We start from the raw sequence: 26,682 nt of genomic DNA, 5'->3' as shown, positions 1-26,682 counted from the left end.
GAATGATAACAATAAAACAATTTTCACCATTTTAAATACAATTAAACAATTTTCTCAATTTTCACCATTTTTCTTTTTATTATGAACAATGCTAAAATGTCTAAGCCAATGCATCAGAACAAAAGCAAAGGCAAGAAACCCAGAACATTAAGAATTGAATCAGATAAGACAATGCATTCACCAAAGAAAGAAACACCCCTTGGCAAAATGTATTAGTACTTGTCATCGAAAAGCAGAAGAAATATAAATAAAAAAAAACCATACTAACACCATAATCTTCTCCAGATATACTAACACCCATAGCCACTCTATTATTTTTAAACTGAACAGAAAATAAATAAAACTAAAAACACTTTATTATCTTCTTCCAAACTTGAATCTGTACAAAACTAAAATATTACCACAAAAAGAAACTACTCAATACCCACTGCAATTGACTGGCTTTAGTTCAAAAATTTTCTATAACTCGCCGAAAATACCCATTCTTTCTTTTCCCTAAACCATTCTTTCTTCTCCCTAAACCATTCTTTCTTCGTCAATGAAGAAGATAGTAATACCCAACTTACCTCAATCTATATAGAAATCGATTAACAATTTAAAGGTCCAAGCAAAACTTAATTCCACAAATATGACACACACTGATCCAAAACAGAAATGCTCAAAAAGAGGGAAACAATCAAAAATACATGGTATGCCACAGCTCAGATAATTAAACTTAATAAACAGGATTTTAATCCTAACAAAAATGTGATCCTGCAGGTTCAGTGCTGAAGTCCAAAGATAAAATTGTTTTTCCATTAATTCAGTCAATCATAGTTTAATTAACTAAACTTATACAGAACAAAAGAATGATCAGGAGACCAAATCAGCAGCAGCATCCTATCATTCATCCCACAGTTGAATGAATATATAAATTAATGAAAGATTTTAAATTATGAAAGATAAAAACGATACCTTGAAGGTATTGCAATCAATTGCCCAGAGTTGAAACTGTAGCACAAACAAAGCCTGCAACAGATAAAAATTAATATTATTTAAATATTAAGAACAACAAATAATAAAAGTATGGGATTGAATGTAACTGATAATTTCAAGAGTATAGGATAGAAAACTCTATAGTGTTGGTTGTAAGAGATATGCAAACCAATCACTAATTATTGCAAATAATCTTCTTAATGGATAGAAAATTTGTATTCATTGTTTAGTCTTTAATAGCTATCGTTGTGATCATAAAGGCATATGTTTTAATTACCCAAACAACAATAATCTTTACAAACATAGCGTCAAACCGTACATCAGTTCGATACACATAAACATCACAAACATAACTTCAAACCTTTTCAATCAATTCCGAAATCCCAATCCGAAACACAATCACAACCCCTAAACCAAAAAACCCATATATCCATGAATTCTAAACAAACAACAACGTGAAAACCCAACTACTTCAAAAAAAAATTATAAAAAAAAAATAATAATAATAATAATAATAATAAGGAATAAAGCTAAAAAAAACTTCCAAACCTGCAATCCTCACTCTGTCGAAATCCACCAAAACCACAGCCTTTGATCAAACCAAAGGAGAACTCAGCAAACCAAGGAACTTTATTGTGGTCTGCACAATAAAGCAAATGGAAATATCAGAAAAACAATTTAAGCTTCAGAAGGAAGCTGCATTCTACATACATAAAGAAGTATAACAGGACCCATCTCTATTGATTTGTGAACTTTGGTTTTAATAACTTTGTAGCTTAGATATCAAGAAATCATAAAACATAAATAAGACAACAACACTGAAGCACAACTTCTCATTATGGAAACCAAGTGAGAACAACTTCTTGCATTTTATATTTGAAACCACCATATGAATTAATTTCTTTAGATAATATAAGTATTACTAATTACAATCAATGCTGCAGAAGAAAACAATGGATAAATAAGTACTAAGAAAACAATGGATAAATAAGTACTAATCTAATATGTTCTTCGGCCATATTCATACATCAGTTGGTAATAAACCTCTCACATCATCACAAACTCACAATCTTATCACTTATCAGAAGAAAATCTTTTAGTAATGGAAAAGAATGACAATTTACTAAATCATAACAAAGATGAAAGATTGAAAACAAAAAATTTGGATCTTGGAACTGTTGAAAAGTTAAAACCCAGGCTGCAGAAGGAAACCAAATCGCATACATTAAGAATTGAATCAGATAAGCTTCAGTTAACAGAAGAAAGATCAATAGCAATCAATGCCAACCAAATAGCTTCACCCGCGAAAAATGCATTTAAGTAGAAGGTTAAAATGTGAAACATTATGTCTGTTCATAATAAAAAGAAAAATGAAAACAGCCATCATGCAATTGAAGCCATCAAATCAAGTGAACCGCTTTTCTTATTTTGCTTTTGCTGAAAATGAAACCGCTTCTTCTTTTGCTGATTACTCTGATCATGAAAAGAAGAAACAATAAGAAGAGGGTTCTTACCATCAGATTTCTACATAGCCTACAATCAATTCCAAGGTTGGAAACTCGATCAGAACAAAAACAAAGGCAAGAGACCCAAAACCCAGACTCCTATTTAGAATAAACAAACAAACACTATTATCACAGAAACCAGGAACAATGGAGCAAAAACACCAAATCAAACAAACAAACAACAAAGCAATGAAAATTTCACAAATCGGAGGCCCCAAGTTAAACAAAACCCACAATATTCACATCCAAGTGCAACCAGCCCTGAGAATTAGGCGAGGCAATTACCGGATTGAAGATTCAAACTTTTCCTCCGATCTATCTCTCTACCTCCTCGTCCGAAGCAAACAAATACAACCGATCTCTCTAACTCTCTTTATCTCTCAACCCGGATTGAGGATTCAAACTTACCCTCCGATCTATCTCTCTACCTCCTCGTGCGAAGCAAACACACACAACCGATCTCTGTCTCTCAACAATTGATAAAGATGGTCAGAAGATTGTAGAAGAAAGAAACGACGCGAAGATAGGATATATCCAGATAAGGTAGAGCCGGAAAAAAAATCTGAAGCGAGGACAAAAGAGTCAAATCACTTGGAGCCAAATCACTGTTAGTTGAACAGTGTAGGAGCTTTAGTATATGTAAAACTAGAAATGTTTCCCGCGCGTTGCTGCGGGGCAGAATTGTTACGCGATGATTACTTAGTTGCAGATTTTGTAAGTGAGTATGGTTTGATTAACAAAAATGAATAAGATCTTTAAATGAAGCAAGGAATATGTAAAATAAAGTGATCCAAAAATTTTCATGTTGAGAATTCTATTCTAGTTTATTGCAGCATCAAATGATGTAATAGAAATTGTAAGCCAGTACAGGATTTTCTAAGTGTTTCAACACTTTATATCGAGTTTTTTCCTAAGATTATATCGAGTTCGAACTTCAAAGCTTTACCCCATGGACAGTTCCTAAGTTTGAATTACCTGATAATGAGTAGAGAAAGGAATTAACATAAAAGGGTGCAGGTATATGTCAAAGACGAAATAGATGGAAGATCAAGGGCAGTAAATCTAGTAACAGCATCAGAGCTGCAAAAAAGGATAAATTAATTCTGATCTCATTACAGAAGTAAACAAAATTGATGAAGAAGAACCCAAAGAAAATGAAAAGGGAAAAGTTAAAGAAACTTGAGGTGCAGCTTATAATGACAGAGTAAAGACCAACTTAAAATTCTAACCAGGGAACAAAAAAAGGGGGAGGAAACCAAAATAACAAAAACACCCATCGCACAACAACACTATCAAACAATGGCAAACTGTGATTGAGACAAAACCAAAGGGCAAAAACAGAGAACTATCTCCAACTTACCAGGTAAAAAAAAAAAAAGCTATACAATGTTTCAAAACAGGATAACACCTTTGAAAATAGGTGACAAATAGGTGCAGTCTCAATCTTCGTCACAATCAAATTATTTTATGATGTATCACTTTTGATACTATTTTGATATATCCCCAACACACGAAATTCACCTTCCAATATACTACACCATTGCATTCTTTAACCATGTTTCAAAAAGCAAAAGTACAAAATATCAAAATATTGGTTTCCTATTTGTTAAGAAACTAAAATGGAAACATCAAATGACTTTCTCTTGCTGAACTCTTGCCAAAATTTTCTTCTCAGAAATACATACCACTATTGTAAACCTCAAACCATAACTTCAAACCATTGACAACAAAACCATAAAAAACATAAAACCTCAATATTTCAATTTCTCAAATCTTAGTTAAAACTTTAATTGATTATATCATCTTATAGAACTTGATCAGTGACATAACGTTAAAAGCCACCACACTAATTTAAAAATAAATATAAAGACAAATTTCTTTTTGCTACCAAATACCAATGTTCTGAACTCAAAACAACCAAAAGTACAGAGCAATCAATCAAGAACTTAAAATAAAAACAAAGGCTAATACCTGATCAGCTTCACGCTAGATACAGCAAGATCCAATCAAGGAAGCAAAAACAGGCAGATACTCCAGTCCACAATACTGACAACTGCAAAACGCAACCAAATACTGAGATTTCCAAAACTAAGTCAAAGAAAAGACCCAGTAAAAACCAAAGCACACCAAAACCAAGCCCTTATTCTCATTTTCCACAATCAAGGATCAAACAGACCAAACCCAAAATTTCACCAAGAAACAGAACAATCGAAAACCCAAATATAAAACCAAAATATAGTTTGTTCGCTCTCATATCATAAAACATACATAATAGTTAAGTGAATTTACTCATATTTTATAATTTTACTGAAATGAATGAATCATGTCTTTTCTGTCATCAAACTTGAGCTGTTACATCACCTGTAATCCACCAGTATAAAAGACGAATATCCTACGAAATAGTGAAGATGGATGTCGATCGAGGCTCCGCGAAAAAGCTAAAATTCTATCTGAGAGTTTGATGGCTGCGAAACCAAATGTGAATTTAGTAAATTTCCATGCTTATAGCAATTACCAAAGTTGCAGAATAGCCTATAGATATAGAAAGAATGTTGGAGATAATGTTTCAAAACAGGGTACTTCAATCAATGTGAACATGTCTATAGACTTTACTAATGTTTTAAAACAGGGTAACGTGATCAATGTGAATATATCTATAATTTTGACCAAACAGGTGGTTTTGAATATCAACATGTCTATCAAATTGAACAGGCTAGTTTGTTAATTGATTAAAATTAAAATCAACTGTCAAATAGAATTCAAAGAGAATTGATTGATTTCCAAACCAGACATCAATATGAATTCGTCACACTTGTAAATATTGAATGATTACCAGATTTATGTGCTGCAGGTTTTATTCTATTTTAATTGTTCTACATAAATTGGTTATTATAGATGGGATTTTTACCACAAAAGCAGTTAGATCATGATTTACAACTTAGTATTAGTTAATATTCATTGACATGATGATTTTCAAATAGGGAAAATATCATATAAATTGATTTAATGATAAAAAACTAAAATATGAGTTCATAACTTGTATAAGTGATTAAATATGAATGCATTATTTTATATGTTCTGATTGCAGCAACTAAGACAATGAAGAAACACAAATGGCTTGTTTCAATTAAGCTTCTGTCTCATATTAAATTTTTTTCCCACAAAATAAGAAAAGTAAAGTCTGTATTCATATAACTGCACATTATGACTCCAAAGCCATGAAAATTTCAAATGGAAACTGAAAGAAAATTAACAAAGAAAAAGTATGAAGTCTTAAAGAACAGATATTTAGAGAGAGAGGATTTTATGAATGAAAATCAGGCTATGATACATAGAGAAAAATGAGTGAGCTACAGTCCTTAATGTGGTAGCACTATGATCCTATTCAGCTCAACTACATCATTTGATCACTACAAAAGCAAATGAAGTTTTGAAAAAAAAAAAAAAACTGATTCTCCTACTTGAACCTTCAAAAGTTGAACCAAGTTGATATTTTAGTTAAGTTATCATTATAAGCTGAATGACAAATACACATCAATTCCAGTAACTCAAAGTATTCCTTGAGTAACTGTTGCATTCGAAATCTCTATCCATAGATAAATGTACAGCAATCCATAAATCAAACAAAATAAAGACTTCATGACCAACATTCAAACTCACATCAGAGGAGATACAATAAGCATACATAGAACTTCTGAAACAGGAAGAACAAATAGATATCAGAATTGTAACAGTAATTATTGGAAGTAAATTTACACTTCTTTGCTTTGTTACTTAAGGCAATCAATTGCCATGTAACATAAAAATGCAGAATGATTAAGCATAGGAACCAACAATATGATAACTGCTGAATACTCAAATGCAAATTGATCTAAACACACCAAGTTTTACTTTCGATCAGACAAAGAACTCAAATGGGCACTTCTACATTTGTTTGAACTTTTATAAATGTATGCACTGAACTTTCATGGATTGAATTAAAATAAATGCACCAAGATGAATTTTTGACCGGGTTTTTCAATTTCGAAACAAATGACACGAACATGAACAACCTAAGGGAGAGTACTGAATTTAGTCAATTTACCTGGGTAGTACATTTGATGACTGTCATAAAAACTTGAATTGAGCTGCATCATAATCAATTCAACTGAAGTTAGAAAAAGATTCCATACAAACCATTATTTTGATCAGTGACGTACTAAAAGGTTTTATGAGCTCTCATCAAACATAAAGCCAACCTCTATCAAGCCTTTATGCAGGGCTAAAATTCATCTCTAACAGCTAATAATTAGCAGCCATGAATCTGAACAAAAAAACAGAGCATTCGCAATCCAAATTTCAAATACCCACCAATTGAATTTTTGATTGGGTTTTTCAATTTCGAATCAGACAACTCGAATCGTACTTCAAAACCCACAAACCGTTCACCAATCATGGCAAACCAAACTTCCAAAATTCAATAAAGAACTAAAATTTCAGGCGAAGTCATTACCTCTTCCCGTCTCCTGCTCTTCCTCTCTCTCTCTCGGATCGGCCTCACTCTGTCGCAGAAGACCGCTATTACGAAATCCAGACGAACCTCTTCTCTTCTGCACACTTCCGATACATGGCTGATTGAGGCTTCCCGAAGATAGTAGATTGGGTGTTTCGTAATTGGTACACGGCAGAGCTATCCAAGACGTAGATCTCCTTCCTCTCTGACTCTCTCTCGCTCTCTCTCTCTCTCTCTGTTTCGACTGTGCTTTCTGTAGAAACCAAGAACGAAATATAGTTAATACGTCCCAAGCAAACAAACACAACCGATCTCTCTAACTCTCTCTCTCTCTCTCAACCAGGATTGAGGTTTCAAACTTTCCCTCCGATCTATCCCTCTACCTCCTCGTGCGAAGCAAACACACAACCGCTCTCTCTCTCTCTCTCTCAACAATTGATAAAGATGGTCAGAAGAGTGTAGAAGAAAGAGCAAAATGACGATATCGTATCCAGAACCGAGGTAGAGCCGGAAAAAAAATCTGAAGCGAGGGCAAAAGCGTCAAACCACTTGGAGCCAAATCACTGTTATATGAACAGTATCTCTCCTTTAGTATATAGTAAATTTGGTCGGTTCGGTGCAAAAGTGGTCGGTAAACATCCAACAACCGTTTCCGAACCGTATTCATTCGGTTTCGGCTCTGCTCCAACACTTTCTTTCCTTCTTCTTTTCGGTTCGGTAACCGAACTGATATTTTCGGGCCGGTTCGGTCAGAAAACCGTTTCCAAATCGGTTGTGCCCACCCCTAATTGTAGTTGTGTAAATGTGTCTTTGTGACATTAGAACTAGCTTACCAAACAAAAACTATGGATCTTTGTTTGGGTTTGGGAACAAAACACTAAAGGACAGCATAAGCACCACCAATATGATACGAATTTTCGAACACTCTTCAACTTCTAAAAATACTAAACCGATAAACTAAGAAACATATTGGCTTCTCATGACAATAAGATTTATGAACTTAAAAGTCTTCAAGTTTCGAAAAAAAATGGAAGCTGTAAAGCTAATGACTATAATAAGATTTATGAACTGAAAAATACAAACAATAAGCTCAAAATTGCTAAGTTTTCTTAAATAATATCATTCAAAAGACTTTAAAAACAAGTAAAAATAAGAACGATTAGGGTATAAACTCAGACATTATTCGTAGTAGTAACTCATTCGAACTACACAAAAATTAGATAATTCCATACACCATTTCTAAGAGATGTTTGGGATAGCATTTGGGTTAAACACATATAATTATGCCAGAGGAATGATTAGGGCATAAACTCCACCCCGTTTTCTATTATTAGATTCTGTATACAGTGTTTTTCGAGAACAGTTACAAACGAAAACATAGCAATTCGCTTTTAGTTGGGGAAAGGTAACATGTTGTTCACAATGTATTCCATTTGCGTATATGATCCAACAGTGATGACGTCTACATCCATCAACTGTTGTTGAAGTTGATTTGCAAGATTAGTATCTTGTTCAAGTAGCTCGTTCCTGTTATCTTTGGCATCAATAGACTCTTGTATACTTAGGTTCAATGCATTCACCTATCCATTAATTTGGTCGATTTCATTTTGCAGACCTGTTATTTATCCTTTCAACAAGTGTAATTGTTGATGATGATATTGATTTAATTCTTGATAATTAATAATTTCTTTGGTTTTACCTGGGGCCACATAGGGTCTGTGCTCGAGTGTGCGCCACACAATGCAGATTTAGATCGTGCTGAGCATCCATATAATTCACTAGAGATATCAGTGTATCTGGGACGAATACATGTTTGTCCTGGCCTAGTTATTGGACATTTGGATTTTCAGGAGCCGGAAGATCCATATCCTTTAAAACAATATAAAACAATAATAAAAAAGTATTTAAAGGAAAAAAGAAGCTTTAATGTTTATAAGAGTCAATTTTTTATCACTATGAAGCGGTACAATATGCAGTATGTACAACATGACACCTTCCTTATTCAATAGGCAAGAAACGCTCTGTATAGTTCCTCAAATATTATTTTGGCCAAAAAGCTATGGTACCTCAAAGTGAGTGCATATAGATACATTCAAATTGCAAATCAAGATAGAGATTTCATAGTTTGTGACTTTGTGTGATTAAAAATTGTGAATCAATACGTTAAACCTTGCTAGCTTCGTTCTATTAAAAAAAAAAAATTCAATAGTTCATTCAATAAATATGGTGTAACAAACACTAAAGCCTTGTTTGGTTCAAAAATGAAATCAATTCCTTTGTGTTCATATGAAGGGAAAATAAACGTCTCGCTAGTTTTTCTTTCCGGTGTTTTGGAACGTTTTCCCAATAACAAGGAAAAAAACTCACTATAGTGTTTGATTTATGTAAGGAAATGAAGCTAAACAATATTAATATTTTATTGATGTTCTTATTTATTAAAATATAAAATTATGCAAATCTCTTGTCGCAGTGGCGGCAGCTTCCAACTCCTTATGTAATCTTTCAAATGAATAGTAGCACCAGCTAAATATTAAAATTCCCTGATCTAGAAAGGCTACTATTGTCTGCTCTTTCTTCCCTTAATTTTGGGGCTAACTGCCCAACCATTGGTGGGCAAAAGCCAATAAGAAAAGGTCTCACAAGCTATGTATGATGCATCCCATTCTTATGTTAACATTTGTTTTGATTTACTTTATGTGTTGGTTTAATTGTGTGAGTTACTTTATTCAATGGAAATTTCATTTTGATTAAAAAAATTCATTAATTACTATCATCATATGAGAAAGTTTGCAACTTTATTTCTTTTTTCATCATTTTGAACATCGTTTTTTTCATTTATTTTTCTTATGAGAGACATGATTGAAGAGATGTTCCAAGAGATCGTAATAGGAAACAAAGAATTATATTTTTCTTCCAAAAGGTCGACCAATTTGTTTGCCTTTTCAGATGTTATAAACATGTAGGGAGAGGCTCTAATGAGACCATAAAAATGAGAACATCATGAGAGCTTTCAAATCAATGATTTTGAGACCTACGTTTCTATCACATCTCAACAAATCCTCTATTAAATATTTTAGGTCTCCATGAGTATATCATTGCTGCAAGTTTTCTTCCATATTGCTAATCGTAAAGGTGACGAACTATATCAAATCAATAGACAAACCAAATATGTCCACTTTGAACCTTCCGTATTCATAAATGATAAATCACGATTATGAACGTTTTTACGATTTTTTATTTGGCTAAAAATTTACAAAAATTATATACTCATGAAGTTCTAAACATCTAAAGGTCGATTTGCTAAAAAAGATTGAGATTTAAAGATAAGAACTTATGAGAACTCCTAAAGTGCATAGACGACGGGGTAAATTTTGGGAATAACAACTGGGAGCCTCTCGAACAACATGAACGTGACGATTTTCTTTGGTGACAAGTTTGTGCTAAGCCTTCATCTTTTCATGACAGACCCACCTAGATTCAGTGTTTTGAATCTACTCATGTGAGAATCGACTGAAATTTGTTTTGGCAAAAAAGCCCTCGTTAAACCCTAAATCACTCATAGTCTACTCTTGGTGTCGTGAGAAGTAAATGCGTTTTTGAAAATGTAAAATTGTTTCAAGGCCCTTGTTTATTATTATTATTTTTTTGTAAATTTATTTAAGCTCTTGGTTTCTTCTTTTGGTATTTTAAAGTCCCTAATTTATTTTACTATTTCATTTCTTGATCATCTGGCCTCTATTCGATATGTCACATGTCTTTAGGTCAATCGGGTTTTGTATAAATATAATTTACTCTAAGCGGTTTAGCTCTTGAGCTGTTTCAAACATTTCACTAGTCATGTCTGGTTATTGGTTATTTCTGGACTTATTTCCAAGGTGATGTTGCATTTTAGGTTGCTTTAGAATGACTCAATCTTGTCGTAGCCTGAGGATTGGGTGAACTGTTTTTCTGTAATGTTACCTACATATTCATTATTAATGGATTGACAGCCCATTCTCTCTAAAAAAAAAAACTTATTTTAAGTGATGATCATAATATACATAGATTTAATAAGTATATAACGCGACTATCAGATTATAACAAAATAATTGTAAATTTATAGGTGTGTATATGTGTGTGACATTATGATAACCTAGTCAAACAAACTCAAGGGACCTTTGTTTGGGTTTGGGGTTTGAAAACAAGCACCAAGCGGCAACATCACCATTGCCGTAAAAAAAAAAAGATCAAGGCTAAACTAATAAACATATCAACTTCTAATGATAATAAAATCTATGAACTAAAAGAGCTTGAGTTTCGAAAATGAAAACCTCATAAAACTGGTGACTCCAGTAAGATTAATGAACTGAAACTGAAAAATAGAAACTATATAATTATAAGCTCGAAATTACTAATTTTTCTTAAATAATATCATCCAAAAATGACTTTTAAAACAGGCAAAATAAGAACACATATTTTTCAACGTTCGACACGTGTCCCTAATGAGACAAATCTTTCCCCCGCCTTTAAACCACGCCAGTATTCTCCTTCACCACCAGAACGTACTGTAGAGATTCTGCAAAACCAAAAACCCTGCTTCACTGTCCTCCAAAACCCCTCACCTCTCTCTCTGCTTTTTACCCAAAATGCCCTTCCCTCAGGACCGCCTGGACCTCCCTCTCGACGCCCTCATCGCCGAATCCAAGCAACAACGCCGTCATAACAGCCACGCTCACCAGCCACGAGGGCATAACGGTCATTTCGGCGGCGGAGGCTCCACCTCAGGCCCCTCTCGTCGGCCGATGAACCGCAACGCCTACAGAACGGCGCCGTATCCCACTCTGCCAGTGAGCCACCGTTTACGCTTCCCCACATTCTCAACTTTTTTGGGTTTTCCGAGCTTCTTTGATTTTTTCACTCTCTTCTGCTATCAGGAACCAAAAAGTCGTAGGCTTTAGGGTTTAGGGTTTGCATGTATGATGTTTTGGTTTAGTGTTTGATGTGTGTTAGTGATTTTGATGCAGGAAATGCAAGGACAGCCTGGACCCAGAAGGATTGAGCTGCCATTGGCTTTGAGCCAAGCGATGAACAGTGAGGGAAGCACCAAGCTTTATATATCTAACTTGGACTATGATGTTACCAATCGAGATATAGAGGTAGGTATTTATTATTTTTTGACATGAATTTGGTTATTTTTTGTGTCCTTTCTCTGTTTGTGTTGTGGTGTATAAATGTATAATCCATGTGGGAAAAGAGGGGGCCTTTTTAGTCCCAGAGCTGTCAAAGAGGGTTATATGATTCAGTGAAGTAAAGCGGAATTGGGGTTTTAACTAAAGGGTGCCAAAGATCCCAACTTGAAGTTTTGGTTTGCAATCTTTTATGAACTCTGTTTGTCATGGTAGGAGTTTTACTAGACGACCCTCTATCCCCTGTTTCAAAAGAAATGGACTGTAATCTGTGACCCTGAATCACCTGTCTGGGTTTTAAAAAGGAAATAGTGTTATTCTTTTGATATGGGCACTGTAATCTATGCAGGGGGTGTGTATATGTAAACATGTTTGTGGGGCAAATGAATGTGCATGTGTTCATAAGGTCAAGTTGTATATATATGATGCTGCTCAATCTGCCAGTTTGTATGAGTGATTGTTCTTATTCTTCTTTATGTTGTTTGGTCAGTTTTAGACTCAAAAAATGTGCCTTGTAATTGTTTGAACTTTCTGGTTTCACAACTCTTTTGGCATTTAAGTTGAAAAGGTTATAACTACAATGCAATCTGCAGTTGCTCTTCTCTGAGGTTGGTGAATTGGAAAGGCACTCAATCTATTATGATAAAAGTGGAAGATCTAAGGTATCTTCACAGCTTGACATCCATGGAATTCTTTAAAGAATGTTTTTCTTTTCTTTGGCTTAGAAGGTTTGCGTTGCTTCTGTTCAGGGAACAGCTGAAGTTGTCTATAAGCACTATTCAGATGCTCTAGCAGCAATCGAGAGATACAACAATCAGCATCTTGATGGAAAGAAAGTGGAAATTAAGCTTGTGGGACTCAATGTTGTTTCTCCTGTTCCTCTGCTTCTGCCTCCAAATACAAATTTCATGCAAGAACATCCAACTCCCGTCTTCCAGAGGTATAGTGTTTCTTTCTTTCTGCTTCTGTGTTGGGAATCGGTATTATGATCTCTCTGTATGTTGTGTCTTTGCAATTAAATATAGGACTTTCCATTGAGTTGAGTTACATGAAGTCATATTTATTTGGTCTGAAATGGTTATCTTGATCTCCCTATGCATTTGGAAAATAAGCTAATGAGGAAAATATCAGTCCCGCTTCACTTTGGTCTGAGCTTTCATTGATGTTCTGTTCACAGTTTCATCATAAAGATTTGTTTTTATGTTGCCTACTAATTTATTTTGTATCAACTTAAGCCAGTGATTTCAAGCCACAAGGAGCATCTGTGTATCTATGATATTTTTATTTCCGACTTTATCCAGTTTTCACTGGTAGTCAAACATGTTTATACCAATACATTGGCTAAAGTATTTCTAACCAAGGCAGCATACTGAAAACATTTTTAATAACTTGAGCTATAGTTGTTCTCTTTTATGAAATTTTTCTATTAAGCACCTGTGTGATGAAATAGCAGTCTGAAACTATTGAAGGAACCTGCTAAAGAGAGGGAGAACATTATTCATGGAAGTGAAAGAAATGTGATGACTGATGAGTGTATGTATAATGTATAGGCTGTTACATATTGTGTGTGTGAAAGTTTACATGTGAATGTGTGAACACTTTCACACAGATGAAAAATGTACTGATATTAGCATTTGCAAAATGCAGTCTATATGTTGTTTTCAGACAATTATTTGGATTTGGAGAAGTGGGAAAGAAAAGACATGTTAAGTAGAACTTTGCTAGCTGATGTCTTCCTGATGTTGCCGTTTACTTGTGTTCACTATTTTTTTTTTCGCGGCTTAACTTCACTGGGAAAGCCATTACTGAGGAAAGGCATAGTCATGAACATGATCTTTTTCTTGTTTTGTTGGGGAACAGGCTAGGAAGAGCTGGTTCAAGGGGATCGTTTCATGGTCATGGTGGTGTTGGACTTGAAAGAGGCTGTGGACAGGTGAGAAATGGTGGTCCGAAGGTTACTACAGAATCTCAGCAATGGAAGAATGTGACTGCAGAAAATCAGCAAAGGAAGAATGTGATTACAGAATCTGTTAAAAGGAAGAAAACATTTTATGGAGATACAACTGTGACTTTTGATGATCTGGATGCTGATTTGGAAAAATACCGCCTAAAATGTAGGCCGGTAAACTGAAATCACAGTTAGATGACAGACATGGTAGTTTAGGGGAAGGCAAACTGGTAATATATAACATATAGATGGATATGGAGCACTACCTATTAGCATTTCTTGCTCCCTTGAATTATATCTTACAGTTTGTCTGGTATTTAGTACCACTTTTGTGCTGGGATGCAAAAGAAGTTTGTTACAAAGTCACCCCTTCAATTAGTAACAAGGACACCGCAGATACCTCAGTGCCATCTGCTATCAAACATATATATCCAAGGGGATTTTCTACCTCTGCTATTATTTTTGGCTGGTCACTTCTGTTATGATTGATCATTTTTATTAGTTTAAGCATACATACAGTGTGTTAATTGTTGGAAATTACATTTCTTGGTCTATGTGTTCTGAGTCTTTAGCTATTTTGGTTTGTGTTTTCAACTTGGTCAATTTGATCTATGTGTTATCTCGGTTAATCAATGGAGTCATTTCCGTTCATTTGGTGTTGAAGTCGGCACCTATTTCCTCCGCATTGATTAGTAGAGATAAAGCTATAGATCAATTTGACAAAAGTAAAACGGAAAAACCTATACACCAAGTTAACTAAACAGGTGAAGCACATGGACAAAGAATGTATGTAATTAACTCCATTTTATTCAATATTTTTCATGTTATGCAATTGCGCATGCGTGATGACCAAAAATTAACAACACAATTTGGAGTTGAGTTTGGGCCTTGGGCTTCCAAACCCAAGACTTAATGGGACTCTCAAATAGAAGTGAACTAGAAATACTACCCGCGCTTTGCTGCGGAATTTGTTCTCGTGAGTAATTTAGAAAAATAACATACAAAAGGAAAATCATCACATTTCATTCAAATAGTGAAAACAGTTTTCATACATCTTAGATTTTAGCTGCAGTCTATTTGAAAGGAGATGATGCAAACATGCTAGCTGCACAAAAAGGCTAGCTATTCTAGTTGTAGCTTTACAAAAAGGATATAAGAGATAGGTTAATCTATCAAAAGGAGCTGCTGGAGTGAATTTAAGGAGTCAGTTTGTACAAAGTACTCCAGTTGGTTGTTTCAGTTGCAGCTTTGTAAAATGCTAGTGTTGGTTCAAAAAAGTGACGGCTCCGATTGGAGTTGTAGTTGCAGCTGCACGAAATTGATTAGTCTAGCAAAAGCTATATAACATAGCTATTTCAATTCAATTGTTTTTCTATTTAGCAGCTGACAATGGTGCTGATGATGATGATGTAGTTCCATGTTTTTCTGCTTGCCTGTCACTTTAAAACAAAGAAAATACAGTCATCTCATCAAAATTGATAAAAGTTGATTCTTCAAGTGAGCTAAACAGTAGATGAACCATAACTTTAATTAATTCTGGATACAAAAACAGTCGGTCTAAATTTGTAACCAGTAGTGCAGATTCAAAGAGACTATTAATGTATATTAGTTTTAATGTTTAATCAAAATTGATCATTTCACTGAAACATGCTACATAGAGTTCACAGACTATTAATATGGATTAGTTTCACTCTGTTCTTCTCTTTTGAAGGAGAGATCATGTTACGGGAAACCGCTTTAAAGCAACAAATGCAAAACTCACCAGCAACGGATGCCAAAGTGCATGGAGGCAGCAGCAAGGAAAGTAAATAGAGAGAAAGTTGAGAAACCAAAAACTGCTAGGCAAGGAAGAAGGCAGCTAAATGTAAAAAGAAAATGAAGAAACAGTTAGATGATTGCTTGTTGACCTCAGGCATGGGACAAAACTACGTAAAGGTCAGGACACATATGAAGAATGCCTAGCTAGTTAAGGTTTATTCTAGAATCATATGCATATTCTTTTCTAAGTCTATTAATAAGCTAAACTTGGGCTATATGCATGTAGTCATAAGTGAAACATATTAGATCGACATTCCCATTCCCATTAAACAAAAAGTTCAACAATTGCAAACATTTAAAAGAAGCTTGCCGAAAAAAAATTATAACAACTTATAAATTTGGAAGATACTGAACAAATAATTTCCTCAATCCTAAGTAAACCAGATTATCAGACATATGTCTAAAACTGTTTGGAGTAGATAATGTACTACAAGAAAGATTGACAACAGAAATTGCACATGTTTTCTTAATTGTTTGGGTTAAATGACACTAAACGTGATTTTTAAAAGCCAATTTCCTGCTATTCCATTTATCTTATACAGTTTTTTTTTTTTGGTACAATTATACAGTTTTACATTGAGGCAGAATGATAATAGTAAAAAGATATACCAGTGCTGATGGTATGCCATGAGAAATAAATCATATAGTTTTATTTATATTAGAAACCGAATGAAACAGTAAGTACCATATCATTTCGAATAGATAAAGTAAACTTCAGATTATTATACCAGTCCTTATTGTGGTGTAGTATGCTTCTAGAAAAGATCCTTGGATTGCCTCGTTCTGTGTAAGAGAAAAGGGACATAAAAAGTATATGTTAGCTGAATGATGGTAATTCAGCTATCACAGTGGCACAAACAAATCAAATAAACACTATGATCATACTCACAATACTTGGTTTCACACCATATAAACAAATTGAGAGTCTAATACCTTCAATGTTTCGGCGCAGACCAGCGTTGATTTCTTCACGGCTTCTTCATCCCTTCCAAAGAAGAAAACAGACCTATATAATTAGCATGAATAATAGGAAATCTGTCCAATATAAACAAATTCAGAATGTCAGAACAAATTGAGAATTTTAGACACAGACCCACTATACTTGATTTCTGTCCAACTTAATTTACTATTACTTTATTCAAATCAGCCAATTATCTTACACATGAATCTAGAAAATGTATACTTCGATATATAATTGGCATTGTATACCTTTAAGGAGGTTTCTTTCAAGTGAGACCAGGGATAGCTCCATCTCTGCAATCATAAACAAAGAAGTTACAAAACCAAATTCCACACATGAACAATTGAATCAGATGAGCTTCAATTAACGAAAGAAAGAAATAACAAAAACTCTCACCTACCCAGATAAGTGCATCAACTAACCCAAATTTGTACATAAATTGAAAAATATAAATAGACAGAGGCTCACCTTCTCAACAGAAATGACTCCCGAAGCAATTGAACTGTAATAGTAGTGAAAGACTTTCATTAGAGATCAAACCTGTTTTACTTGTTTTTGGCAGAACTCTGTTTTCAGATTACAACCAAGATCCAAACTTCAACCTGTTTTCAGATTACTCTGTTTTCAGGTAATAATGCGAATTTCTCTCTTTTCAGTTGTTCTGAAATTACCCAAAATCAAAAACTCACCTTCAACGTCCTCAAATCAATCACTCAAACCCCAAACTGCAGCAGGAACAATACCCCTACAAAACCCAAACCCAGGTAAATTGAAAACTACGTAGATTGGTTCTTGAATAGGAAAGACCAAAACGGTGATGTATGATGATGGAAAAGCTGAGAGACCGACAAAAAAAATAAATCAAACAAATTCGAACCCATCATAGAATACCTGAGATGATTTGTTCGAATCGAGCGACAACTTCTTCCCGTCTCCCTCTTCTTCTTCTTCTTCCTCCTCCTCCTCTTCTTCTGTTTCAACAAAATCGGAAAGCAAAAAACAGGTTTTGTTAAGTGTAATCAAACCGAAACCCAACATAGACTGAAAATTGAACCGAAAACCACATTGACAGTCTGCAAGAACCGATGTCGGTGTGGAGATAGTGAAAACAGATACTTCCAAAAAGAAGAAGAACCCAGAATTATAGCCGAACTTCTCAGGCAACACTGTCATTCATCAAAATAATAAGGGCAAAACCGTCACTCCACTGCGTACAGTGATGAACAGGGAATGGGGCAACAGAGCTTTAGTATATTTAAAATTTGCGCGCCATAACTCGTACAGCAACTCTAACAAGTCACTAGTGCCTAAATATGAAAGATGTAACCCCAAGGTAGTCTAAGATATCATCCTTCAAGTTCAGGCACTCGGACTCCTCCATCAGTGATGATGATATATCCCTCCCGTTAACCCGGTCGTTGTTGGTGTAATGGTGTCACCCTCGACTTCCCTTCCTCCAATCTCACATTCATTCTTGTCCGGGGAAGCCCATATCTCACATACTCTGTTTCGAACCAGACCTCAATATCATTCTCAACCATCCACGCCATTCTATCTCTCTCTTCGAGCCAAGATCACACCAAGCACACCATCCAGCTCAGTAACGATTAGACATGGCTGGTCTACACCTCTTCGCCGATCCATTTGACTGACCACAACTTGTCTGTGATCACTTCTTCTGGGTTTTCAGGCATTGTGAGGGTTGCCGTGCTGCCGGACCCAGAATCTGAGGCTCGATCTCGCTACCCTGTTTCGGGTGAGGCTGTGTCCAGAGATGGGTTTAATTTGGAGTATAAGTGGGAAGCAAAAGGGTCTTGGGATTTGCTTATGCTGGCTCATCCTCTACAAGTGAAGCTTCTTAAGAATGATGACTATGCATGTGGCTGTTTTGGAGGGTGTTAAGTATAGGAACATTGATGGTGAGCTTGTTGGTGTTGTAGGGGACTCGTGGGTGCTGAGGCCAGAGCCTGTTTCGGTTACTTGCCATTCGATTAAGGGTGTTAAGGAAGAGTCGAAAAGTGAGATCATGGCTGCATTGTGCCAAGATGTGGAGGGTTTGAGTTTGACACCAGTTGTGACAGAGTCTTCGTATTTCTAGGGAAGTTGGTTGCCAGGGCGGCGAGGCTGGCTTTGATTGCTGAGGAGGTGGGTTATGTTGATGTGATTCTGGCGATTGAGAAGTACTTGAGGGATGCAATTGAGCCATGGTTTTGGATGGGACTTTTGGTGGGAATGGGTTTTTGTATGAGAGTGAATGGGGTGGCATTGTTACTAAACAAGGATCATTGGATTCTGGTGCAGATGTCGGGTTTGGAGTTTACAATTGAAAGTACTAGAATGGCCGGGGGGGGGGGGGGGGTGAGGGTGGGTTGTGAATAGGCAACACTCTGGGATGTACACTCAAAACTGATCTCAAGGATTATAATAAGATTGTTATCCCAAGACAATGAAAATAGAACAAGTAGAAATCAACGTGTCAATCAACCAATAAAAGTAAATTGACACCTAATAGGAAACAAATTTCCCTAAAAGATAATATGCAATAAAAACTGATTTTAACCTAATATGCGCTCTAAACAAAACACGTCCAAATCAGAGAATTAAACATTGACAGAAACACTTGATATGACAACCCTTTTAAAAACCCAGACACGTAGGAGGGTGTATTGTATTTGGATTTGTGCAGACTTTTTTTAAATGACAGACTTTTTGAAAAGTCCACAGACTCTTTAAAAAGTTGATAGACTGTTATGGATTTCTTAAAATCATTGATTTTAGCAACAGACTTTTATTGATTCATGAAAATCTATATACTTTATTATGAATGACTTCTACAGATTTCCTAGGATGTACAAAATATAAAAAAACAAAAACAAAAATAAAACAAATGCAACCCAAACACAAAACAAAATAATAACTTGTTGTCTCTTCAATGCTCCAGTATCTTCTAATAGAAACTGACTCAAATAAATGATTGTTAGTCTGTCTAGGAGTTTGTTCTCATTCCTAATCTCCCAACAACATAAATATACAATATAGATCACTTGATGTTTATGATTAATTATTCTCATCAATTTTATTTTCGCCGATTAACATATATTGTAGCAATATTGGTCAATGTCTTGATCTATAATCAATCAATTGAAATTCAATTGTTCAACCTTTTTTTTAACCATAATATAAATTCAAATTAATGAGAATAATTAATTATTTAATTAATAAGATAAAATTTAGTATGGTTCAAGGTCTTAGGGTTAGACCACAATATTTGAGTTTTAAGGTTTCATAAATCATTTTTATTGCTATTAGGGTTCGAAGTATCACAATTGAAAAAAAAAAAAAGCAAAACAAAACAAAAATCACATTAAACAACTACAATGAACATGTTGGGTATCAAAAAAGGTTGATATCATAAAAGAATATAAAAAAGACAAAAAATTAATAAAGAGGGATGATGAAGGACAAACTTCTTCGTGCGTAGAGAGAAGAACTTTGATAGACCTTTTTTTTTTTTTTTTTTTTGAAGAAGAAACTTTGATAGACTTTTTGAAATCTTTGGTCTGGAGGCTGGAAAATTATTGGAGTTTAGTATGTATAGTTAACACTACAAAGTCCATGATTTTCTAATTCCATAAGTATGAATGATATTTTGAATACCTCTGTACTTTTATTCATTTTTAAAAGTCTTAATTGAATACTCCTAGATTTTGGTGGAATTCATGAAGTCTTTAAAAATCCTAATTGAATACCTCAAGACTTTCATGGACTGTTAAAAGTCTATATTGAATACACCCAGACTTTTAAATTCCATAGATTTCTTTAAAAGTTCCACTAATTCCATATACAATACACCCCCCGTAAGTAAGAATACTAAATAGATCGACCACCTCAGGATTGAACCACAGCTAACAATCCTGGAACTCAATCATGCACAATGTAATGAATGAATCTTACCAAGAACTTCCATACGAATCAGTAGGGTCTTGTCTTGCGTTACATGCCTTGAACTTCAATTCCAATTGCTAATTAAGAACATTCATCTCACACACTCTCTTAAGCTAGAACTCTCTAGTTTTGTATAAAGGGAATGCCAACATACAAGTTCCTATACTAACAATCTCCCCCTTTGGCATTCCTATACAAAACTACACTCTACTCATCATAGACTCAAAGTAACCGTCTTCCATCATATCAGACACTTCCATTGTACCTGAAACACTCAATCAACATACCAAGTGAAAAACAACTGATATTGCATTAATCAAAAGTTCAAAGCAGTCGACAGTCACATGATCAACTTCAAACCAATAGTTCAGGTAAACACAAACATCTAGCAACAAGGAAACCAAAACAGAAAAGTAAGAACAAGCTAGCAAGAATCATTCTCCCCCTTTTGTCTAGGAATGACATGGGGACCTAATCAATATACTCAATGCGAACACCAGCCGGGAGAGCAAAGTGATAACCTCCCATGTCAACAGAAAATGGAGCGAGGGGATCCGGAACATCCTCAACAGCATCCTCAGTAAGAGTAGTAGCCTCAACCGCTGCAACCACTGCAGCCTCGTCAGCGGCAAGATCAGTATCGGCAGGGACAGTAGCAGAACTAGAGCCAGGCGGAGGATCAGAATGACCAACAACAGTGGGTGGATGAGAAGCACAAATGTAATCCAGAAACAAGTGCTCAAGCCCACCAACTCGGGTAACCAGTGTTGGAAATTTAATTAATTTAAATTAGATTAAATTCATTTGAATGAAAATTCAAATTAACAATTTTGATATATATGAAAGAAGTAACTGATCATCTTATCCAAAGGTTATAACCTTTCAAACTAAACACAACGTGGAAGTTGTTGTGTAGAAATGTATGACCTTTCAAATAGATGCTTCAGACTCCTATATCTACAGAACCAATCCCACCACTTTGCATCCAACTTTTGCATCAGAAAATTCATCTAGTATTCAAAGAATTTCTGCATTTCATATTAGAGTTAAAAACAGAGAAGGTTCAAACACTACATTGGTTCGCCGTTTCTTGCTGATTAAAGTGCTTTCTCTGCAAGAGGAAAGATCGTTGTATCCTGGGAGGCATTCGCCAATTCAAACCTTCAAGCACCTGTGAGGGGCGATTTGTCTTAAGGCTATAGAATCAAATTCTAGCCTCGTTCTGTCAAAGGTTTTTCTAAGATTTCATACTTTAGTTTTCTTATATCGTATTTGATTTGAATTACAGTGATTTCTTATAGACATACTGATTCACAATATAGCAATTTCCTAATTATTTTTCTAACAACCAGTGTGTCAAGCTGAGCATTAACCCCAAGAATGAGGGTGCGAAGGCCTAGAACATGATCCTCAAGAACCTTCAATTCCAATTGCTAAGAACATTCTTCTCACACACCCTCTTAAGCCAGAACTCTCTAGTTTTGTATAAAGGGAATGCCAACATACAAGTTCCTATACTAACAACAATGATCACCATTATCACTTGGGTTACTTTCCGTATGGCATTTCAGTGCTCGCTAAGATTGACTTGGAATGGGGGATGAAGTATAAGCCTCAAGCTTATTCATTTGCCGCGGATTTTATGAAATTAATTAGAGAGGAGGTCAGGTTCGAGTTATCCAAGGCTGAGGTGCTTTGATTTGTATAAACTGCATTCTTGGGCAGGAGGGGTGACTGAATTTGGAGATAGCAGGAATCAGGAGAGCACTAGCGAGGTGGTGAATGCTAACTACTCAGCTGCATTGTTGGGATTAGCATATGGAGACACTGATCTTGTGGCCACAGGGTCAATGCTTGCAGCATTGGAAATCCAGGCAGCTCAAATGTGGTGGCATGTAAGAGAGGGAGATAACATTTATGCACCAGATTACACAAAGGAAAGTCGGGTAGTTGGAGTACTGCTGTGGGCTAATAAGAGAAACAGTAATCTTTGGTTTGCGCCTGCACAGCGGAGAGAGTGCCTGCTTGGAATCCAGCTGCTGCCTATTGTACCTATTACTGAGGAATTGTTCTCTGATGTTGGCTATGTTAGGGAACTTGTGAAGTGGACTGAACCGGCTCTTATTAGAGAGGGTGTTGGGGAAGGATGGAAAGGGTTTGTGTACTCTTTGCAAGGGATTTATGACAAGAATGGTGCTTTGAATGGTCACGATGATGGCAACTCGCTTACGAATCTGTTATGGTGGATCGACAGCAGAGGTGAGGAAAGAGATGGATGCCAAGTCGGAGAGAAGATTTGCTCAGTTTAGGCAGTCTCAATCTGGTAACTAGTTGCATTATGATTGTAGTGAGACTCGACATAGTTGTGATCACCTACTGATTTACTGTCATTTTAATAGACTCTCGTTATATATAAATTTGATGTGATGTTTGACTCGGTATACGGTATTTACTTGCCTACCTTTTGCATGAAATTACCTACTCGTCCCAACCTTGAGCACTTTAGAGAATAGGAATTATAATTATGAAGTAATCTTTTGTTCAAGTAATGATGGTAACTGAATAACACAGTAGTTACAATTTCAATTTTTTTCTAAACTTCTGATGATAATTTCTCACAGCGTGAATGCATAACCTTTTTTGCAGAAGAAAACCACTAACAAAGGAAGTCTTTCTCGCAGAAGAAGAAACTTTGAACAATCATAAAAAAAAAAAACCTAAAAGATGTTAGCATTCGCAGCTGATACTCTTACAATTCATGTTAAATATTGCAAGAAAGTTACTAAAACCAATACTTTTCTCAGAAAATCAATCGCTTCGATGTCACTAGAGGAGCAAAATCTCTCAACAGCCATTTTACAACAATCAACAACTACCTGAAGAATAACGTATTTACAGTAAAAAATAAACCATGCAGGTCCAAAAATCATAGCAGGCACACTTTGAGATGCCCTGAAAACGGACAATCTGTAACTCCCACAACAAATAATGGAATTAGAGAGCAGAGGTGAGGAAAGAGATGGAGAAGATTTTCTCGGTTTAGGTAGGCAGTCTCTGAGTTTGGTAATTAACTAGTTGCATTATGATTGTAGTGAGTACTTGTAATTAATCACCTATTGATTTACTGTCATAACTGGTGCGTTGCTGCATGGAGGTAGTGGAAGAGTGCTGTTACTTGTGACTCAAGTTGCAACTGCATGCAGCTGTATTTTCTGAGAAATGTCTACTCGCTTTTTATTTATATTCAATTACTAGAGAGCATTTGTTTTGTCTATTATTATTGACTTTGAACATTGTTCTGTTAGATTATGAGTAGCACTAAATCGAGCATCAGAGGTTGCTTTGAACTTATTTTGGTAGTTTGGTTGTACCTAGCTAGGTGGAGGATGGGAATAATGATCAGCCAATACTTGATTGTAATTCCAGCTCGATAAACTTCCAAACAGTTGTGACAGAGTGATACACTAACATCAAATGACCAGCATCTTTGAACCTGCCTTGGAAATTCTCTACTTTTGCAGAGAGTATAAGCACTATCCTTGATCAACAGAATCTTCCTTACAGTTTGTCCACCAACAGTTCTTCTCTCATTTCAGCTCGTTGGTACAGATACATTAAGGAAGAATTGTTGACTAGCTTGTTGTCGAAGCCAGAATATTAACTGCCACAGAACCAGTGACTATTCCAGGAATGAAGGTACAAATAACAAATTTCTTAATTACATTGTTCTTGCACCTTCTGGATCCCACTTCCTCACGCTGAAAAATGTCTGCTCAATATTGTGTCATTCCAATTGAAAAAAGAAAAAAGAAAAAAAAAAGTGATGGACGGCAGGGAAACTTCTTTACATGGAACTGTCGATTACTTTCAGAAGTCTTGACAGGAAGATAAGAAGAACGTACCTTCATATGGAACTTTTAAGACAATTTCATATGCAAGATGGTATGCATCTGCTAAACATAATTACTAGTCAGCATTTAGCAAGTATTTATACATTAATAAGTATTTGTACATTACATTATTCATCAGCCTGTTAAAAGTCTATTGGCAGACTGCACTTTTAGGAGATGCTCATACACGATTCCATTCTTATGACCTATTTCCTTCTATGACTTCTTCAATAGACCTTTCTCTATCTAGGGCAGCATTTGTTTCATGCATCAAGCATAATTCATGTATCTACTCCAGAGGATAGGCCACATCGAGGTCATTTGCTTCTTCCGGACTGCATACAACCATTATACATTTAACAGGACGCATTATTGCATCAGATGGTTTTCTTGAAACATTAATATCGATCAAGTCTATCAGTGAATTAAGGTCACAAATAGCATCAGGCAGAGCCATATTCTTGAAGCAGGATCGAAAATCTTCCTGGTTGATTGTGATACTTTTTTTTTCAGATGCTTCAACTGAACTCCTTATCAAGTAGCCCCACATCCTGACATTCTTGGTCAGATTAGTCATCCATCCACACTATATGGCCATGAAATTTGTAAAAAGATTGCAACAACACTTCTGTAGGCTAGGGAATTGGAATGTTAGGCCTCAAATTCGTGATGGCTAGACTCCCCAAGACGAGATGATTACCGTTAGGTACTCTTAATTTTGTGTGCATGCAAATTTCCAGATTATGTAATATGTAATTTGAAAGAAATCTTTAGGCAAGTAGTAGAAGAAAACCTTTATGTTTCTGTAGAATTGATTATTTAATTAATTGTATTCCAGGATAGTCAAAACCCTCTAACTTTGTATCTATTGCAGAATAAAATCACCTTATGTACAGCTAATATTGAAGCTCAAAGTATTGAGAATGGCATTGGAGTTGTAAGGGATGGATGGGAGTGGAACTGCATGCATGTCACATGTGAGTTAACTAAGTTGCAACTGCAAGCGGCTGTATTTTCTGAAGAAGAAACACATTTTCATGTCTAAATCCTTTTTGTCATTATCTTTTACCAATTTCTAGACAAAGGGCAGCTTGCTATTATTTGTATTCTTGACTTTCATCATTGTTCAACATAGTCGAGCATTATTACAGATGGTTTCTAAGTGATTTTTTCGGTTATTTGGATGGCTGAGTCAAGCAGCTGAGGCACCAATCTTGGCATTAAGACCCCCCCCCCCCGGTCCTTTCTTTTCTGGTATGGTACAGGTCACTCAAAAACAATATTGAAAGAGCAGAATCGACCCTTCCTTTTTTTTTTTTTTTTCCCATTATTCGAGTCCTCATCCCAAAAGCAGAATAGTAAATGTTCATTTGGGTCCATCAAAGATCTAAAGCAGATCTATTCAAGTGCATAGATGTTGATGCTAGACAGGGCCGGCCAACTTCTACCAAAATTTTGAGCGTGTTAGAACATCTTCAGGGAAAAGGCAAAACAAAATTCTAGACCTTCATGTTACTCAAAGAATTCTGACCAAAGCAAAACATGAAAGAAAAAGCATTATTCTTTATCATTTCTTTTGGCCAACTGAAAGAAAAAAGAGAACGAATTTTTGGTGTTTTATCGATACCCTCTCCATTTTATAAGATCGCTGTACGGTCTAAGAGCGTTCACAATGAATCCAACCAAAAATAAACGACATAAACGAGTATTAGAGAAACTTATGTGTCGCTCTAGTGGAATGTATGCAACCACTATCTGAGTTATTGAATCCAACCATGTCATGAGAGCTGACTTATGGGATTTTGACACATATAGGCTTTGACATGATGATCCGTGTATTAAAGACTTTACACGGACATCCATTTTCAGAACGAAGCAAAGTAAGAACCACGAATTGGTTTGAGGAGATTCACATGCGCCTCATGGCGCCATGATTGTGCAAAGACCGGCCATACATGGTCGGCGCCGCCTACCCCCTGCAAC

General features: G+C 35.5%; 1 protein-coding gene, 2 long non-coding RNA genes and 1 pseudogene across 3 annotated transcripts; 2 read left to right on the top strand and 2 right to left on the bottom strand.

Moving 5' to 3' along the window:
• Nucleotides 1-6: 6 nt before the first annotated feature.
• Nucleotides 7-6,950, bottom strand: LOC133724791 (uncharacterized). The gene is made up of 7 exons (XR_009854007.1): nucleotides 6,719-6,950; nucleotides 6,565-6,607; nucleotides 4,842-4,945; nucleotides 4,452-4,533; nucleotides 2,766-2,942; nucleotides 1,525-1,615; nucleotides 7-1,008 (listed from the first exon to the last, which is right to left on the bottom strand). It is a non-coding gene; the product is annotated as an uncharacterized LOC133724791 (long non-coding RNA).
• Nucleotides 6,951-7,541: 591 nt separating this feature from the next.
• LOC133724790 (THO complex subunit 4A-like) lies at nucleotides 7,542-14,599 on the top strand. The gene is made up of 5 exons (XM_062151639.1): nucleotides 7,542-11,798; nucleotides 11,976-12,107; nucleotides 12,731-12,799; nucleotides 12,887-13,077; nucleotides 13,998-14,599. Exons 1-5 carry the CDS (start codon nucleotides 11,598-11,600, stop codon nucleotides 14,266-14,268), a joined length of 864 nt encoding a protein of 287 aa, XP_062007623.1. The 5' UTR covers nucleotides 7,542-11,597; the 3' UTR covers nucleotides 14,269-14,599.
• Nucleotides 14,600-15,092: 493 nt separating this feature from the next.
• Nucleotides 15,093-18,054, bottom strand: LOC133736353 (uncharacterized). The gene is made up of 8 exons (XR_009859518.1): nucleotides 17,756-18,054; nucleotides 17,554-17,609; nucleotides 17,405-17,466; nucleotides 17,113-17,157; nucleotides 16,837-16,888; nucleotides 16,632-16,686; nucleotides 15,848-15,943; nucleotides 15,093-15,524 (listed from the first exon to the last, which is right to left on the bottom strand). It is a non-coding gene; the product is annotated as an uncharacterized LOC133736353 (long non-coding RNA).
• Nucleotides 18,055-18,083: 29 nt separating this feature from the next.
• On the top strand, nucleotides 18,084-23,118 carry LOC133726984 (glucan endo-1,3-beta-D-glucosidase 1-like; annotated as a pseudogene).
• Nucleotides 23,119-26,682: the final 3,564 nt, after the last annotated feature.

The sequence above is a fragment of the Rosa rugosa genome, chromosome 1, assembly GCF_958449725.1.
Source record: "Rosa rugosa chromosome 1, drRosRugo1.1, whole genome shotgun sequence".
In the NCBI taxonomy this organism is placed as follows: domain Eukaryota; kingdom Viridiplantae; phylum Streptophyta; class Magnoliopsida; order Rosales; family Rosaceae; genus Rosa; species Rosa rugosa.
This window is presented reverse-complemented; position numbering and strand designations above follow the sequence as displayed.

Bases quoted from the DNA above. Each gene is read 5' to 3' on its own strand.
- LOC133724790 (XM_062151639.1), top strand. From the start codon at position 11,598: ATGCCCTTCCCTCAGGACCGCCTGGACCTCCCTCTCGACGCCCTCATC. The intron at 12,108-12,730 runs GTAGGTATTTAT...TGCAATCTGCAG, and splicing joins TTACCAATCGAGATATAGAG to TTGCTCTTCTCTGAGGTTGG. The intron at 12,800-12,886 runs GTATCTTCACAG...GCTTCTGTTCAG, and splicing joins ATAAAAGTGGAAGATCTAAG to GGAACAGCTGAAGTTGTCTA.